General features: G+C 41.0%; 1 protein-coding gene across 3 annotated transcripts in view; it reads right to left on the bottom strand.

Moving 5' to 3' along the window:
- Positions 1 to 19545, bottom strand: part of MYH9 (myosin heavy chain 9) — a 69794-nt gene that overhangs the window by 14590 nt on the left and 35659 nt on the right. For all 3 annotated transcript variants that reach the window (XM_005527559.3, XM_088055586.1, XM_014256628.2), the window contains exons 6-22: positions 18389 to 18481; positions 17843 to 17906; positions 17226 to 17324; positions 16217 to 16360; positions 13184 to 13279; positions 11993 to 12111; positions 10748 to 10900; positions 9387 to 9560; positions 8416 to 8589; positions 7727 to 7841; positions 5185 to 5378; positions 4732 to 4853; positions 4298 to 4367; positions 3199 to 3359; positions 2367 to 2475; positions 1266 to 1397; positions 396 to 602 (exon numbers count right to left, since the gene is read on the bottom strand). In XM_005527559.3, the coding sequence (XP_005527616.1) occupies positions 396 to 602; positions 1266 to 1397; positions 2367 to 2475; positions 3199 to 3359; positions 4298 to 4367; positions 4732 to 4853; positions 5185 to 5378; positions 7727 to 7841; positions 8416 to 8589; positions 9387 to 9560; positions 10748 to 10900; positions 11993 to 12111; positions 13184 to 13279; positions 16217 to 16360; positions 17226 to 17324; positions 17843 to 17906; positions 18389 to 18481 (2226 nt within the window). The remainder of the gene's footprint in view (positions 1 to 395; positions 603 to 1265; positions 1398 to 2366; positions 2476 to 3198; positions 3360 to 4297; positions 4368 to 4731; positions 4854 to 5184; positions 5379 to 7726; positions 7842 to 8415; positions 8590 to 9386; positions 9561 to 10747; positions 10901 to 11992; positions 12112 to 13183; positions 13280 to 16216; positions 16361 to 17225; positions 17325 to 17842; positions 17907 to 18388; positions 18482 to 19545) is intronic.

Consider the following 19545-nt stretch of genomic DNA (forward strand, 5'->3'; position numbering starts at 1 on the left):
CTTCACCCTTCCTTTGAAGTATTATCAGTGGTCCTAGACTGACATCTCTGCCATGACTTAAAGCAACAGACTGTATGCCAATCAACAAATTTTTTAGCAGAATAAACAATGTTATTTTGTTAAGGAATACTACCATTCCTAAAATAAAGCAAGGACTTGTCTAATTATTTGAGAAGTGGCCATCACCTTCAAGAATGGAACAGCTCATTCCAGACAACTGAATGCCTCAGGCTCAGAACCAGAACTGCTGTGCTCTATTGCTGTTTAGACAGATGGATTTTCCTATGCCTCTTTCCCCCTTCTCTCTTTCACATCCCTCCAAGCTGAGGCAAAAGAACCATTCTAATCCTTTCTATCCTCTTTACTGACAAGAGACAGCATTCCCAAGGCATTACCTGGATGTTCTGCTGCATTTTCTTCTTTTCAGCCTGAAGATGTTGACACCGTTCTTCCTCTTCCTCCACCCTCGCTTCCAGGTCATGACATATCTCCTCCAGTTCTTGTTTCTTGGCTGTCAGGCGAGCTCTTATCTCCTCGGCTTCAGCACACAGTTCAGTTTCTGCTTGCAACTGTTCCTGCAGCTGCATCTTCTCTGCCATTAGCTACATTGGATGCAAAGCCAGAAGTAAGACGAGCTCCAATTTACCAAAGCACTTAGCAATGTGTGTTAAGTGAAGTTCTGTGCTCCTCTGTTCCAGTTACAGTTTTAAACTTTTCCACAGTTACAGTTTTAAAAAGCAGTCCCCTGCTGTTAGCCAAAAGCTAAATATCAAAACACAGTTTTAAGTGTGTTTTCTCCTTCACAAATCAAGTGCTGCAACCACAAATTATTCACAAATTTCTCAAGACCATATCCATTTGAAATACGGATATTGTCTATTTCCCCTTACAAAAGTAACAAATAATTATCAGCCCTACAGAAAAAAAAACAACCTTGCCCCAACCTTCTGTGTTCCAAACATAAATGATTCCATTCATGACAAGACTGAATTCAATCAGCTTGCTCTAACACTCAGCCAAAGGAGACTTTTTTCCCTATAATGATTACAGAAGGGCGATAGGTAATCATTGTATAAAAAGACCTGCTGCAGGAAATGAGCTGCAAGAAGGGCAAAGGAAAGTGAACAAGAGGCAGCCAAGTCATGTTCCAGCAAGCTGGAATCCTGCAGTTTGTCCATCAGACCAAGAAAGCAAAGGAGGTGCTCTCAAGCAGTTGGACAGATGGAGAGAGAACAATTTTTACACATCAGATTTGCAAAATTCACCTGGGCCTGGAAGGTCTCCATCTCACTCAGTCTATTTTCTGCAGCCAGCTGCTTCTCCTTGACCTTTATTAGTTCTTCTTCCTTGGCCATCATCTCCTCCTCCTGTCTGCTCACTTGCAGAAGGGGCTTCACCTGAAAGGAAAACCAAGGGAATGAGATGTGTATAAGGAATAACAAAAACATGAAGAAATGCTCTTGCACTTGAGATAAGCATGGAATAAAACAACATTTCAAATACATATCTTATTTGAAGGATTTGTTGTGAATACTGGGGGGAATTATACAGGACTGGGTATCACCTAATATGCCTATAGCACACTGTCCGTCAGTCCATTTATTCTCCTCCAGGATGGGATGCATCAGGAAAGAGTCCAGTAAATTCCAGAGCCTCAAGGGTTAAGTAGTAATAGTGAGAGAACAAGAGCTGCCATACAATGGGGAAATTCACAGATAAGTCAATGTCATATAGGTGGACTTCTGTAAGGCCTCTGGCATGGTACCCCACAAGATCTTTCTCTCTAAACTGAAGAGATATGGATTTGATGGGTGGAGTGTTTGGTGATCAAGGAACTGGCTTGGTTGAATCCAGAGGAGGATTTTGCCCCTCTGCTCTGGTGAGACTCCACCTGGAGTGTTGCACCCAGGTCTGGGGTCCTCAGCCCAGGAAAGATATGGACTTGTTTGAGTGGGTCCAGAGGGTCACAAAAATGATCAGAGGGCTGGAGCACCTCCACTATGAAGACAGGCTGAGAGAGTTGGGGCTGTTCAGCCTGAAGAAGAGAAGGCTCCAGGGAGACCTCAGAGCACCTGTCAGTACCTACAAGGGGGTTCATAAAACAGAGGGGGCCAAACTTGTTAGGAAGGCTTGTTGTGACAAAAGGGTAATGGTTTCAAGCAAAAAAAGAGTAGATTCAGACTAGATATAAGGAAGAAGTTTTTTACAGTAATGGTGGTGAAACACTAGAACACGTCCAGAGGTGGTGGACAGATGCCTGATCCCTGATAACATTCAAGGTCAGGTTGGATGAGGCTCTGAGCAAACTGATCTAGTTGAAGATGTCTTTGTTCATTGCAGGGGGACTGCAGAGGGAAAACTCTTACCTTGGTGAACAACCTCCACCATTGCCAGTTCCGCAGTTTCAGATAGGCAGCACAGTTTCTCTGGAGCACTTTCATAGCTGTCAGCTGCTGCTGGCGCTTGGCAAAGGCTCTGCAAAGCAAGTGGAGATAAGACAAAGGAACCCAGAGCAACACACAATCCACACCATCAATCTCTTTTTTCTATGAAAAAAAACCTCTGTATTTTTTCTTTAGAAGATTTCCTCCCAAAAACACAGCAGTTTCCAGTGAACCTTCTCTTGATTTTAATTTTTTTTTCTGCTCAGGTAAGAGTGGCTATTTTTATCTTAATCCAATTTCCTATTTTAACAAAATTTACCTCATGTCTCCTACTCTGAAAAGCTTTACTACCTTCACTTCCAAAAAGGGAGATTTAAACAGAGGTGTGTTTTCCCACCAAACTGACAGGTACTACTTTTGATCTTAGAACTGCACCAATTGCAGCCCTACCTGGTAGCTTAAGAGAAACCCTACACACCTCCTGCATCAGTACTGTACTAGGACTTTTCCATTTGCACCTTCACAGCACTTCCATCAAAAACTTGATCTGCTGCATGGCATTCCTACAGAGCAGAACTTTACTGCTCAGGTAGTTTCTGGGATGCAGCACACAGAGATTCCTGCAGGTGCCAGAAGTCTGGCATTACAGAGACAAGAAAACCCTAGAAGTCCATCAACTGTTATATACTATAAATAAATCATGACCTTTCTGACAAAAAATAATTTCTAGATTTTTTTTTTTTTTTAAGATAAACTTGTATTTGAATGGGAGAAATACATGTTTATGATGTACTTGAAAAACCACGGTACTTACTTTCTGGCCAGGTAGCCTCTGCAACATGCTTGGAATCCAATAATGACATCTGTGATCTTCAGGTCTCTCTCTTCTTCGAGATGAGCAAGGACTCCAGCTCTGAAAAACACTTTACTCTGTCCAATTCTGTAAAGGTTGGAATCCAGTTCCAATGCTTTGATCTAAAAAGAGAGAGAGAAGAATTCATGTCCTGCAAAGACTGTTTCATGTGAAACATCACAAAACATATTTGTGGCTCAAGGCTCTAAGACAGCCCTTCTCTACAATGAGCAAACCAAAGTTGCCAATAAATTCCTGGCCTATCCCAACTAGAGGAGTTGGAGCTCAGCCAAGCACAGCATCAAATGGAGATAATCAGAGACAGAAAAGATGACAGAAAGCATCATTTAATACAGTATCACATCAAGTACTCAGAAGATAAGGATGCTGTGAGGAATGCATGTCTAATCCCAAGAGCTCTCTTCCTTTTCTAGAATAAATACATCTGTTGGTCCTTCCCATTGACTTTTTCTCAGTCATATCTTTGTCAGAAAGACACCCCAGCACTACCTTCCTTCTGAGGATTTGCTGCCAATGCTTATATTAACTAAGTTAAGAAGAATCAGCTATACTACTGTAAGACAGAAAAAGGGAATCCCTAACAGTCAAGTTCAGTTCAAGCCTAGTCACCCAGGTAGGGCCAAAGCTTTCCCTTTGAAGCAGGCAATTCTACAGAAACTAATTGGAGCCTCTGCTGAAAGCATTTGTCAGCAGCAGGCCATTACAAAAAGTTTACTGAAGCTCATACTTTAAGCATGTGCTAAAGATAGCATAGATGCTTCTAAGCATTTTGAGTCTATGAATACTGCTGGTATCTCAAAGTATGCATCTGTGGAAACAGAAAGGTCCTCTTTGCCTAGGATTATTGAATCTTATGCTAGACAAAAGCCTCCATCCATGAAGCCAAAAGGAAGCTTTTTGCACCCTTCTCTCAGACAAAACATTTGACTTTGGAATTTTGGTCTGTGAATACAAGTTATATTTAGCATTCAAAACTCCAGCTTTTAAACCACACCCATAAAGTTCATTCTATTCAAGTAGAGTTTCTAGGATGTTTTACCATCAGCACGCAAGCCTGCTTTCCATCCATAAATCCTTTGGGAATTGCATTTGGAGTTAAGATTTCGTATCTGAAAACAAGAAAGCATCAGACTAGTCACACAATTTTATTTGAAAACAACAAAACAAAAGAAATCAGTATGCATTCCTAGGCCATTATGAGTTCAAGAATTTTCCAAAAAGCACTGCTCCTCTAGACAGCAGAGTATGAAGCAGCAGCCTTGGACAGGGTCCTCTATGCTTCACCTTAACTACATCCTTACAGGAGAAATCAAAAATGCTTTTTTGGAATCTTTGTGTCAGGGAATACCAAGACACAGATGTGTTGCCTTTGAAAAACTGGCAATCTAGTTGCAATAAAATATTTCAATTTTTGTACTTATGTCTTAACTTTGCTAGGCTAAAGACTGCTTCAGATTCTTTTCTAGGGCTCACCTTTGTCTGAATTCCTGGAATACAACTCTGTTGGGGAAACCTTGACGACAAATACGGATTCCCTCCAGCACACCATTACAGCGAAGCTGGTCAAGGACTAAGTGGGGGTCCAGTTTTCCAGCCTAGTAAGGAAAAAGTATATTTTATGAATACCAAAAAGCTTTTACAAAAAGGGCTTACTCCCTCGCCTCTCCCTCTCTTTGTAAAGCAGCCAGTTCTCTCCTTTCCAATTAAAAGCAATGGAAAGCTTTTAGGACAACTTAAGAACTGCAAAGGTCAGTCTCCAAAGTTTTAGTAAGCATACAGTTACTTAGGATGACCTTAAAAAAAATACCCTGAGAAAACAGGGCCTCTTCCAGATCTCGTAAAACCTGACAAAAGCCATCAACCCAGCCACATACCTAGGAAGCCCATATAAGAATGCATGGGCTGTGCTGTTATAGTTGTCTTTACCTTTTTCTCATGGTTGGGGATAATGCAACGGACAAAGTTGGGGTTGGTGTTCCTCAAGGTAGCCATCAGTTTAGCCAGCTGTTCTTTGTAGAGCTGTCCCACTGTCCGGAACATTCCCTTCCTGGTTTTAAAGGCCCCTGGCAATGCTGTATCTGACATACCGGCTACCTGATCCAGCCCAACAATACGGTCCACTAGAGAGAGCACAGGAAAGAGCATTAAAATTCTCCCACAAACAAAGGAAGTATTGGGACATACAAAGAACACCTGGGTAGAACAGGATAAATGAGAGGAGCTGCAGGATCCTTTTTGCTTCATCTCTACACAGATGTCGACTCCTGTACAAAATTTGTGCAGGGATAGGAGCAGGAAGGAAAAGAAAGCATCAGCTCACTACAGGAAGTTTGAGTGATGGAGTCAAACTCAATCCCAAACATATTCTACTGATGCCCTGGATGGCAGCACTGGAAGAGCAATCTAGAAGTGAGTTACAGACGCTTCTACTTGCTTAGCTTAGAATGAAAAACAAGAGTTCTAGCTGCTAGCCCAGCAGAGTCAACTATTAGTTAACTCTGATCCAGAGGGGGCCACAGACAGAGAAAAAGCCCAGCTTCACTCTTGCATTACAGTCAGGACTGTAATAACCAATGATCAGAAAAGTCATATCTACTGGTAAACTGAACAAGCACAGAAAAAGGCATGACAAAGCCCAAACCTCAGGATACCACGCTCGAGTGGTTTTTGGAGTACAAGTATTCTATGACACAGACATGAACAACAGCACTAGGAGAAAGTCAGAACTCCCTGCCCCAAGTTTCTCCACTGTGCCACAGTGACATCCAAGCATTGATGAAATTATCACCTTGAGGGATGGACACCACAGATTTTTTTTTTCCCCTCAACAGAAGTCAGCTAGATCTGCTAGTAGCAGGGCAAGAAGAAACTATAGTTTTCCCCATTGCTTTCCTACACGGAGATAAAATTTCACCCATCCAGCAAAAACCAGCTGTATCACTATAAATTTCCACACGTCCAATACACTTTTACTTAGAGCTTCAAGCTACTCTTCAACCATCTTTAATGGCTGGCTGATGCCTACACTCAGGCTTCCAATCTTCACTTCAGAAAATACACCAGCTTATGCTCAAGTGTCTTCTGATTTAAGAAAAACAAAAACTTAGCTGCTTAGAGATACCCCCACAAAAGAATAAACTAGAAAGAATATTCTCATTTATAGCTAATATTAGCTAAAAATTGTTCACCTCTAGAGCAGCTGCTGGAACACGGTCAAGGATGTCTTATCAGAAAGAAAAGAAGGTTATGTTACTAGATGACATCACAGGGAAATCCACAGAAGTGAATCCCAGACTCTGGCTGTGCCAATCCTCTTAATCTTGAGCCCTGCATTCTACTTCAAGATAGTGAAAAGGACAGACACTTGCAACTGAAGATTCAGCTAAGAACAATAAATGCAAACTGATAAGATGTGGTCAGTTGACATTTCAAAGCCCAAAAAGTAGTCTCACACAGCAAAGGCCTTGTTAGGCACAACTTGCTGATGGCCATTTTCCATCCAGGACAAGTTCCTTTGCCAAACTTTCTTTTAAATGATCAGCTGCTGAAGTGAAATCCCAGTACTAAAACCAATGTTAAACTGGATTTCAGTTTCTATCAGTCTCAGAAATCTTCCTTCCAGATCTTGCAGGAAATACAGCTGTGCTAGCTCTACCTCAAACAGTTGACAGGGATTTGTTCCTACCCAAGAGCAATCATGCAAGAGCAACTTTTAGCACCTGAATGTGTCTATATTTTTGTATCCACTTTCAAGGTGAGTTTTGTTTCAGAGTCCATGAGGAGCTACTAGCACAAAGCAGAGGAAATGAACAAGAAGGACAGGCAGGTATGACAAAGGGACAAAGAGAAGTTAACGGAAGCATTTCTTGCATGGCTCTAGGATGCATCACACACATGACACAACAGCTGGGTTTCTCAGTCACCTGGTTCTAGATGAAGAATAGGAAAGTGTTGATAGAAATAGGCTCTCTGAACCTTCTGCATCTCTGTAACAGACAGAGACGTCAAAGAAAACCTACCACAGAAAGTGACAGTAACAGTAAGACTCAAAAGCAGATAAAACCCAGAGAAGATAGAGTAAAATACTGAACAGCACTGCAGAAAGGTCACACTTAGTCACAGGACTGAAAACAGATTCCACCTCGGACCCTGAGTGTTGCAGCTATGCAAGCTGCTGCCTCTTAATTGTGCATTTGTATTTTATCCCAGTATTCCTCATTTTGAGACAGAATTGCTATATATGTGGCAAGCTTATGTTGAAGTTGATGCAAATGAACCTTTCTCCTGGGTTACAGTAAACTTCTAATGAAATACCATGATCTAAGCAAAGGATGCTCCAGATAATGCTCATCTTGGTGACTTAATCTTCACGGGGAAAAAAGCAAAACAGTTCATCAAAGGCTTTTGATGCTCAAGCTCTTCCACACAAAAAAAGAGCAAACAAATTAAGTGAAGTTTAATCACATACCATCTTTCCACAGCTCAGACACAAACTTATCAGATGACTGGTGGAGAAGAGTAGCAATGTTATCATTCAGTGGATCCATGTTCTTCATCAGCCATTCATCTGCCTTGTAATCCACCTGGAGAAGATAAACACATCAAGAAGCTTTGAGCTGAGTGGGGGGTGATTTTCTGCAGCCCAAAATCCAACATCTGGCACGGTCTAAAAAAGTATCACCAAAGTCTGCACAACAACAGATTACCCAATCATTCTTGGATTTGCCATCTAAGTAAGCACACCTAGGAATTTCCAACCCTTACAAAAAGCTGCACGTTCTGTTCTGTCAGTAAATGGAATGAATTTGTAATGCTAGTGTGTACCATCCAGAGTGTGACACAAAAAACAGCTGCATCAGCATTTTTGGTGATGAAGTCTTGATGAAGGTTTCTGAACAGTACCTCCAGCTCACCAAGTGTCAGAAAACAAATTTAAATTTAAATTGCTGTCAGTTTGACATGTCTTGAACTAAAAATATAGATATAATTTGCAGACAAATCTCCTCAGGCCCTGTTAGCTCCTCTGCAATGGAACACTTTCATGCCATCTTCTGATGGTGTCTCAAAGGCAACCGTTTCAGTAACTAGCCATTTCTAAGAAGCAGCTGTTATGAATAAGCAGTTCAACCTTCACATTTTAGTTATTAAATTCTTTACCTTGCCAGCATAATGTATGATACAGAAGTCAGCTTTGTCTTTCAGCTGTTTTGGCTTCTGAAATTTGGGGTGGGTGCCTTGTTCTTGAACAACTTTTTCCACAAAGCTTTTGTCTGTTGCTTTTGGGAACCAGCACTCTTCGTCCAGCAGGGCCAGTATACCAGGAGGCCCAGCCTTAAAGAAAGGAAACATCAAAACATCATTAACTACATGACTACAACGATAATTAACACCTTTAGATGGCTAGAGGAGAAAAGAAAGAATACCTAAGCATGATCCACATCATATTAACCTCTTGTGTGATACCAGTTAAACTACTTCCACTGAAATATAAATTGTTAATAGTTCTTCAATATCCTCATCTGAATTCTGACCATTATGATGAGAAAGTCTCTTCTGTGACATTTGTCTAGGTTGTTTTTTGGAAAAAGACATTTTTTAATAGAGGAAATATTATTATACAGTTCTCTGAATATATTCAGGTGTCTAAATGCAAAAGGCTATAGCAGAAAGCTTCACAAACTAGTTATTACTAATGGAACATCTACTATGAAATTTGTAAATTCTCAAGTTTCATTAGAGCAGAATGAAAACAGCAGAGATCACAGCTTCTCGTTACACCTGTAGTTAAGTAAGGAAGTTCACACTACTTATGGCAAGCTACACATACATCTAGCACCATGCACACCTACACAAAAGAGGACAATACAGTGAGAGGAAAAAGTGGCCAATTAGATCCATTTTCATGCAGTGTTTCCTACAGAACTGATACTTAGCAGTTAACAGCCTTAGTGGTGACACACTTTCAGACAAAGAAGAAACTCTTCACTCCTGTTTCTAATCACCTTACAGTGTCAGTAGAGGATTACAAAAGCTAGAGGGCCAGTTTCCAATCCAGGGGCAGAGATGGTGTCCTCAATGACAAAATCAGTGCAGCTATTTCCTGCTTGATGGTAAAACAACAAACTTACCGGCTTCTCTATGAGGTCAATGCAGGGCTGCAGGTCCAGGCCAAAGTCAATGAAATTCCACTCTATGCCCTCCCTCTGGTACTCCTCTTGCTCCAGAATGAACATGGTGTGGTTAAAGAGCTGCTGCAACTTTTCATTTGTGTAGTTAATACACAGTTGCTCAAAGGAGTTCAGCTAGTGAAGAAAAAGGTAGAAAGATGTTTGAGCAATTGGTTGTGAAGACACACCTAGCATTCTCTTAGCACAAAAGATCTTATCTGTGGCTCAGGAATCTAAGCTAGACTGGGGCAGACAGTCCACTGTCAATAACCCCTTTGGATATGAACTGCCTGTTCTGTCATGTGCCACTGCACACTGCTACAATCCCTAGGGAAGTTCATACACATTGGTTCTCAGACTTTGCAAAAGAACATTTAGCTGTAAACAGCAGAAGAGTTACTGCAGCTACTTAACCCAGAACAAGAAAGGACTCTGGTTTTCTCACAAATGCAGAGCCAGCAAGTCCTTTTCACAGGAAGAAGAAGCAAGAGAAGCCTGAAGACAAATTCCTAAAAGCATGTTGACTGGAAAGTCCCTTTTTAATCCTTATATAAAATCAGAGCAAGGAAAGTGAGGGAAATTTTTTCAAAATTCTCAGATTTCTTCCAACAGTAAGGACACAGTTAATAACTCACAGTGCATTTTTACATTTGACCACACAATGTCAAAGCTTCTAAAGGAAGTCCTGCTCTAATGACTCCATATTTAATAATTCCTAACTAAGTTATTTCTTTTCCTCTTCTTTCCATGAGATCCAGCAACCATGAAGCCAAAGGTATACCAATAAGAGGGGGAAGGAAATAAAAATACCCCCCAAAACCCAACCAACAAATGAAAAAAAACCCAAACCAACCCAAACTTTTCTGTGTCTCAGTTTTCTATTTTGTGAATGAATTGGTCCAATTCATTTGCAGCTGTTCATGAGCTAGACCCAGTGTAACATAAAACAGGTTGACAGGAGCTGCCTTGCTGGGATAATGGCAGGATACTTCTCTTTTGATGGCAGTCTGTGGCTGCTTCAGAAAATAATGCAAACCACATCCTAAAGTTATTTCATAGAATCCCATAACATTTGGCCTAAGAGTTCACTGTCATCTAGAGAAAGAGTTCACATTTCCCCTCTGTCCCATTTTCCCCACAGCTTTCCTTCAGCTCTTCCTCTCCTACATTTATCTTGCACGAGACTTGATACCGATTCCCCTTTTTGTGGGCTTCACATCCTTTCCAAAAGTGTGTTATTTTCCAGTTGTAAAGCTATTTCCTTCTGTGGTCTTTGCTCCATATTAAACTGTGCTGAATGCAAGGACCTGACATCTCCTTACCTCAAAAATCTCAAAGCCAGCAATGTCAAGGATTCCAATGAAGGATGCACCTTGTCTCTTGGTCTTATCCAAAGCCTTGTTGATGCGCATAACCAGCCACCGGAACATCCGTTCATAAGTGGCTTTGGCCAGTGCTTCAATGGCAAAATCAGCCTAAACAGCAAATGGATAAACATCAAAAGTTGCATTACAAACCAAAGAAAAACACAGATTACACTGTTTCAGGATCTAGCAGCACAACTGTAGTCTGACATGTTTCACTCCACCGGGAAATTAATTGAACAAGGCTTATTTCAGTTTATTTCAAATGAAAAGTAGATGGCATAGTGATATTCCATATACAAGAGCAAAGAATTTGTCTCTAAATTAGTGTGTCAAAACCAAATTTCAGGATCCTGACTGCTGGAGGAAACAAGAGCTGGTACTAAAGACAGAAAAACTACGCCCAGTCATTTCCAAAGACTGTAGTAACATGGAGTATTTCATAGGCCCACGGGAAATGAATTTAAATTCTTTAATAACTTTGGATTTATGAAGCGCAATCCCTCCCTGCCACTACCCTACCCGTATTTGAAACAAACACTATGTGTAGTAAGAGATTAAACATCAAAAGGGATAGGCAACATGGAAAGGCAACCTATGATTTTTTCCAGACTTCAATCTCTTACCAATCCTTTCCATGTTAGAGGGCCATGTTTCTTTATTCAGAGGATAATGCTGTGTTCATGAAGAAGTCAGGCAATGAGTAAGCACAGGGGCTTGCTCCATTCAAGCAGGCCGAGAGCTCCTAGGTCAGGTTTCATTTACAGCACAACCAGCCAAGAGTGTTACAAATTTTCTTATCAATTCCAAGGGTGAGCAGCAAATTCTATCTTAGTAGCTGACCTACTCAAAAATAGTGCTTTCTCTATTGCACCAACTTGAAAATGTCACCCTTGCATACCACATTGAAATAACTCTCCAGAGACACCCAGTCACCAAAATTGGGTAATTTGTGTTCTCTTTCTTTTGGTTTGTTTTTTTTTTTTTTTTTGGATGAGAAGAAGTGCTGAGGGACAGGGTGAGTTCTATCTTTGTACAGATTACATGAGCAAGCAATATATTATGGTACAGTGTTCAAGTGTGCTTGCCATACGCTGCAATCATAAAGATGGTCAGTAAACACTACAGAAACCTCTGATATATTCATTAGCTGTGCAGCAGTAAGATTAGAGAGCAAAGTACTCATTTTTTGAGAACGCCTACCTGCTCTTTGGTCTGAGCTTTCTGCACATAATCTCGTCCGACTTTGATGCGAGGAGTCAGGATACCTCTAGTGAAATCTGTCACATTGATACCCAAAAGGTGAGACACCTTCTGAGCAGCTAAAGATGGTAAGAAGAAACAAAAAGATTCATATTATTCTGTTTTTCTCACAGAAAGCAAGATAGAAAGAAAAACATTCCAACAACTGTCTTTAGAAAAGTCAGGAAACAGCTTACAAAAAACATTAAATAAAGAATGTGTTGCTGAGACAAAATACCTTGCTAACAAAAAAAAAACTCCAAAACAACCTTCTTGCAACCCATACTACAGTTTACTGAGTTTCTCCAGAAGCCACTAGAGTACATTTGAATTAATAGTCTCATACTACTAAATTGTAACACACAAGCTTTAGAAGAGTCATTGTCTGTAATCAATTTAAAAATACATCAGACAATGGATTTCTTAATCAAGCTAATTGCTCTGTCTTCATCTGATTAGTTTTTGAGTCAACTCTGTATTTCAGATTCAAGATCCAAAACCCAAACAGTTCACTCTCCTCCTTAAAATGACATTTAGAGCGTATCTTAAATAATAACAGGCAAAAAACCTACTTAGTGATAAATTAGCAACATTTGCACTCCTGCAGTACATCTACAATGAAGGTCTAAGAGTTCAGTCTTCCAACAAATAGTCTTCTATCATGTGAAACATGGCACTATTTACACATTCAACAAGGGGTAGTGCAACTGAAGTATGTACACATGCTTTTACACCCACCATAAAACTATCCACCACCTTACTCTTACAGCTACCAGAATACCAAAGGCAGCAAAGAACATTCCTTAAAATCTGGTAATATAGGTTTGAAGGAGCAATTACTGTAGCTCGTTTAAAACACACACTCCACATATTCCAGTAATCCTTTTCATCTGTTCATCACGTGTACTTCCTGTCTAGCCCTGACACAAGAACACTGCCACATTCCTGCCCGTGGGTGGCTGCAAACACACGCCTGGCAGAACACTCTGTATTTATATGGAGCACGCCAGCTCCTCCGACAAATAATTCACCCTGTGGAAAAACAGGACTCCAGCATTCCATACATACTGCAATACATTCTCCCACTTGCATGAACTTCCTGTGGGCTTTTTTGCTGCACTTTTCTTTGGTGTGGGGGACCAGATTGGTTACCTGTATTGTCTGGCATAGAGGCTTGGTCTGTATTACGCTCCTTCTTGAAGACGATATTGCCAAGTTGAAGAACGCCTGAGATAACCTTCAGCAGACCTTTTAAAATAGTAACAATAATAACAGCTTAGTATCAGACGTCACCAAAAGCCTTGATATGACCCAGTTATCTTTTCTAAAATGGTTAAGAGACCCATCTCAACATCCCAAAAATCCTTCTGAAATTTAGGAAAAAACCACCACAGGCTATTCCTCTAAATTACTCCCATTCAGGATGAAGGACTTGCCTTGTCATTCCTTTGCAAGACTCCACAGCCTAGAAATTTACCCATTCTCAACATCTCTATTAAACAGTCAGAGACAGGACTGAGGGTTAAGTGCCACCTACAACATCTGTATGTTCTAATAAAACACTTTTTCTCTGCATGAGGGTCAAAACTCATGCAATGAATTCGATACTCAATTTTTCCCAACAGTTATTGCTGAACAAAAGAGAGAGACAGTTAAGAGAACAACCCAATTAAAGATTTTGTTTCTTTAACCCTGTAACACTTTCAGTTCCCTGACCAAGATTGTAATCCTTATAAACATTATAATGTATAGAAGGCAGCAGGATGTTGGCGAAAGTGCCTGTACTGTAAGTATTACTAATTATATGCTGAACCACCCCACCCCACTGCTAACGATGTATTCATACTCTTCAAATGATGCACATCAAGAAAGCCAAACCATCAGATGCCAAGACAGGGAAGACGGTGTCAATTCAATTTTCACCATGTATCAATCAAAGCTCATTGCATAATAGCTTCCAGTTGCCTTGAGCAAAGTAAACTGCCAGTCACTGGAAGGGGATCTTGTAGCGAAGATATTTTTTGTCCCCAATTTCTATTTGTTTATACTGACATTGGCTGGGGTAGAATTTTCTTCACAGTAGCTGTTATGGAGCTTTGTTCTGGATTTCTGCTGGAAACAAGTCTTCGTAACACAGGGATGTTTTAGTTACTGCTGAGCAGTGCTTAGACAAAGTCAAAGCCTTTTCTGCCTCACCCCACCAGTGAGAAGGCTGGGGGTGCACAAGAAGCTGGAATGGAACACAGCCAGGACAGCTGACCCCAACTGACCCAAGGGATATTCCATACCACATGGCATCATGTTCAGCATATAAAGCTGAGAGAAGAAGGGAGTATGTTGGGCATGATAACGTTTGTCTTCCCAAGTCACTGTGTGACTGTGACCCGCTTTCCTGGGAATAGCCAAACACCTGCCTGCCCGTGGGAAGTGGTGAATTAATTCCTCATATTGCTGTGCTTCACTTACATGTGCAGCTTTTGCTATACCTGGTACACTGTCTATTTTGATCCATGGGTTTTCTCACTTTTACTATCTTAATTCTCTCTCCCATCCTACTGGGCAGGAGTGAGTGAGGAGCTGTGTAGGGCTTAGTTGCCAACTGGAGTTAAACCACTACACTATCACAAAAAGATTTGTTTAAAGAAAACATCCTTTTGATAAGAGAGTGAACAAAAGCTCCATATATGCTACATTAGGAGTAACAGAAAAGAAACATATGTGTGTGACTGTCCCACTCCACTCTGCACTGGTGCAGCCACACCTCAAGTCCTAGGCGCAGTTTTCAGTTTTGGGTGCCACAATATCAGAAAGATATAAAGCTACGAGGGAGTGTCCAAAGGATGGCTATGAAAATGGTGATAGGTCAAGAGAAAGCCATAGGAGGAGTGACTGAGGTCACTCGGTTGTTCAGCCTGGAGGAGAGTGAAGGGGGACTTCACAGCAGCCTACAGCTTCCTCACAAGGGAAAGTGGAGGGCCAGGCACCCATCTCTCTGCTGATCAATGAGAGGATCCAAGGGAACAGCATTAAGCTGTATCAGGGGAGGGTTAGGCTGGATCTTGGAAAAAAGGGCACTGGAACAGGCTCCTCAGCAAGTGTAAAACATTAAAGCTATTTTTGCTGTAGTGCCTGAAACTAGTAACTCATCTACATGACAGCAAAGACATACCCTGGAGCACACATTAAAAACAACTCAAAAAACTGCGCACAGCAAGACACCCTGACTATGAATTAGGCTACCATTTCTTTTATTTGGTTTTGGCAAATTTCTCTTCACCTCCACACAGAAGTTTCAGCCTCATATGATTCAGGATATCAAGAAATGTATTAAACTGTCAATAACAGCAGCATGGATTTTAACAGCTGGACTGTAAAGAGCAGAAGGCACAGGTAAATAAATGTCCCCTTACAGCCACAAGAACTGCAGCCTCCAGCAGAGGAGGTGGTGACCTCAAACCACAACAGATGCTTGTTGCTTCAGTGTAGAGAGTAACAGTCCTAGCTTTAGAAAACCATATACTTTTCAAAAGTGAGACTTTGCAGAACACTGATTCCCAGCCAGTGAGGCAGATCATGAATGAGAGAGCAGAGCTCTGGTGAATACGTATCACTGCGCTTTGTGCTGGCTGCACGCAATTCTATTTTCACTGTCATGCTACTGTGCTCCCAGAATCAGACAATATTAATTTCTGATCAGCAGTTCAGTGTTAAGCTGGAAAGAAAGGCAATATGACCAGCCCATTCTAAAAAGGTCTAATCCAGCAGTGGCTGGATCACATACTTTAGAGCCACTGCTAAAGGATAGTGGGAGCACATAAGCCATGCATTGCATAAGAGAATTCTTATATCTTGGATGTGTTTTTCATAAACTGAGTATACAAGCCTCAGACTGGGAACAAAAACAGTAAGCAGAAGCATGTTTTTATTAGCTGCTTTCTCTAAAGTTAACTGTATAACCTGAAACTGTGCAGATAGATCCTGAGGTGGGTCACTCCAAAGCCACTAAATTTTGTTACTTGCACACTGTTCACTCCGGGGAGGGGGAGCAGAAATAGACACAAGCAAAACAAAACCAACAAAATCCCTAAACAACCTAACAGATCAAACCAAAACAATAAAAGAACATCAGAACAAAAAAGCTCGAGGCACAGCCTGTTCCCCCTTTTATTCCCTGCATATTCATACCTATCTGCTCTTCATCTGGGATGCCCATGATCTTCATTGCCTCCATGGTCTCCTGAAACATGTCTTTGTCTTGCTGACCTGGGATCGTGACATGCCCATTGGAAAGGAAGCGGTACTTGTTGTAAGGCTCCAGCAGCAGATCATCTTAGGAAAGAATTGAGAAAGAAATTGCTATGGATTTTCTTTTGTAACTGAAACAAGTTATCACTAATACCGAATTTCTGACTTGCATACACTACCAGCTTGTGGACGAATCTAGGATTAAGCCCAGTTTTACTTCAGGCTGGACATTTAATGTATTTTAGATAAACACAGAGTTTTTCTGTATTATTTCTTGCTATTCCTTCCTCTGGACTACTCCACCAAGGCAGTGGCACTCATCATTAGGACCTAAACCTGTAAAAAGCAGGGATTAACTTGAAAGTAAATTTCCCTTTAATTTCAGATACCTTATTTGTTTCAAGTCAGATGAAAGTTAACACATTAACTCTTGAAACAGTAGGAGCTATGAGAAAGTCCTCTGTTCGTGTCATTCCTACCGATCCAGTCACAGCTCTTGCACAACACAGACCCAGATTACAAGGCAGAAGTATTAAAACAAGGTGTGCTGGGATCCCAGACTGCTAGAGCTACTTAGAGGCTTGCAGATTTGCTCCACTCAGTTACAGGTTGTGCATCACAGCAGGACCATTCCTGCACCAGAATGGTTTACATCCTGCAAGACTAGACTAAACACGGGACAGTGATTTAGATAAGGAAGGGTGTAGAGTCATTGTTGGCAGGGAGACAAGTGCAGGAAGGAACCAGAGAAGCAAGTTTTCAGGAACTGAGACGTGCAGGGGGAGGGCAGATGGATGTATGAGTGCATGAAAGAAGTGGTGGAGAGCTGACCATATCCAAAAGGTAGAGAAGAAGGAACTGTGAATGAACAGGTCCTTGTCTACAAGTGTTCTGAATCCTCTGTTGTTGTAGTTATGGGATTCCCTCATCACAACACAATCATACTTACTCTTCAAATGCTCCCCTGCCCCAGAAAGCAGGTAATAAAAGATGTGGAAGGTTCTCTCCTCTTTGGCCTGGCGAATTGCACGTGACTTCTCCAGCAGATCTTCAGAGAGTCAAGGCACATGACAGGACATATAAATCCCTTCCTATTCTGTGGCAGGAGAAAAAACTACCTGATGTTCTCCTCATACCAATTGTCAGGGGTATTGACTTAGCAATCATTATCAGTCAACAACCCATTGAGCTTCTGGTCTCAGCCTCAGCATCAGTCTCTGAATGATGACCATGGTAAGCGACAAAAAAATAGTGGCCATCAATCCCCACTTGCCTCGGACAGAAGCGAGAATGACTTATGAAATTCTACACCCCAAACTCATATTGCTGCAGTTTATGCTTGCATTTCATCTCTTAAGATTAGAATTCATTCATTCAGAAAAGATCTGCACCATGATCACAAAATACTATTGAGGAAACAGGAGACTACAACAGTGATCTTGATAGCAGAAATCTAGAGTGCTTCCAACTGCCTTCCCAACCTAAGTCAGCTGTGAAGAGACTGCTAGGTACCATTCCTGACACCTCTGGAGCCTCGAACCTTTCAAGGGGTTACAGAAAGGATACAGGTCTCAATATTGGCTCCAACAATGTAACCGTTGACATCAAAGTTGATTCTGATAAATTTGCCCTAAGAGGAAGACAACAGCATTAAAATTAGTATTATTTGTGTATGGTAACAACAGTACCAACAACAGATGTAAACCTTCTCTTTTTAATCCAGGAAAGGAAACTCCAAACAGGTCAGGCAGGTTTTAGGCAAAGCATAAGGTCAGCCAATAGGCAATGCCTGCTGATCACAACACCAACTGAACAAAAGAAAGACGCCAAGCACTTCCAGATACTTCTGTCATTGTGACAGCCTACAACTCACACTCACTATGTTTCAACCTAGATTTCCCACAACCTGGGTCCTTCCAATTTCACCTTCAATTTTAGCTTCACAGTTGAACTTCCTTCAGTGTTAGCATTTTTTTCCCAGATTAATTTAAAGGAAGTCACTCAATTACTCTATCCCTGATAGCAATTCACCCAAAAGCAGAAAACTCTGGAAAGTGTAAAATACAGTTTTGATGCACTTTTTGAATACACTCATGACATAATAATACTCACAAATCTTGAGGAGTTGTCGTTCTTTACTGTCTTGGCATTTCCAAAGGCCTCCAGGATGGGATTAGCCTGGAGCAACTGTCTCTCCAGTTCTCCCTAGAGAAAAATCCCAAATTAATAAAGTAGGTAGTGGTTCACTGCATTAACCTTGGGTCAAACCAGTGCTGCAGTTTCAATTCACACTGGTTTGGCATCTGTTGCAGAGAAGACATATTAAACCTTAGGAGATGATCACTTAAACCTTCAAAGGAGACTCATTAGTTATCTGGGTTAAACAGAAACATTCATAAATAAGCCTTATTCCCTTACTCCCAGTGTGTCTTTCTGTTAGCAAGAAGCCCTTCAAAGTCACTTGGCTGTAATATCCTTCAGAATTCCCAGGGACAATGTGAAAATCATACCACCATCCAAGACCAGGCCCTCATCCCAGAAGTGTACTGCCACTGAGGCTGGAAGAGTGAGGTAAATCCTATCTTGCTGCTTAAAGACAGCTCTGAACACTGCACACTGCTACTAAGATTAACAAGTAAGTCTGAAAAGGTCTAATATTTTATAAAAAACAAACACAAAAAGCTTGCACTTTCCTAAGAATCTACATCTTACGAAGTACAAACAAGCAAAGATCTCCTTTTTAGGAGGAACACACAAAAAAGAGAATTAGTGGTATCCCACAAACTATATGATTGCTTGCATTCTGCTGCCATATTCACACACTCCTCCCCTCAAGGAACACAAAATGTTGGAATTCTAGAAAAAGAAATTCAGAACTTTTATCTCTGCCCAGCTAGACCATTGCAGCATATACACCTTTCCCTGCAGGCTCATGTATCCCCAGGTCTTTTGAAAAATTACTTGTCCTCTGTGCTAAAAGCATGGAGTTCTCTTTATTTCAAGATCAACTAGAAAGCTTCTGGAGACACAAAATTACAGTTTAGATTAATGTTTCTCTTTTTAGCAGTTATCAGTAAGTACTCAAGACTGCCTGTGCATAACAGATGGAAATGAAGTTTGATTTGTGAGAACTGGAATTTATGGGGAAACTATTTAAGGTTACTTCTAAAGGAAAACTGTTCCCATTTGTTCTCAAAGATAGATTAGTTCTTACACAGTGTCTCTAAAAACACAGGCAATTAAAAAAAAGGGGAAGATATATGAGAAGC

Source organism: Pseudopodoces humilis, chromosome 5 (assembly GCF_049639895.1).
Source record: "Pseudopodoces humilis isolate 2021_Gansu_Grassland_sample_001 chromosome 5, ASM4963989v1, whole genome shotgun sequence".
In the NCBI taxonomy this organism is placed as follows: Eukaryota; Metazoa; Chordata; class Aves; order Passeriformes; family Paridae; genus Pseudopodoces; species Pseudopodoces humilis.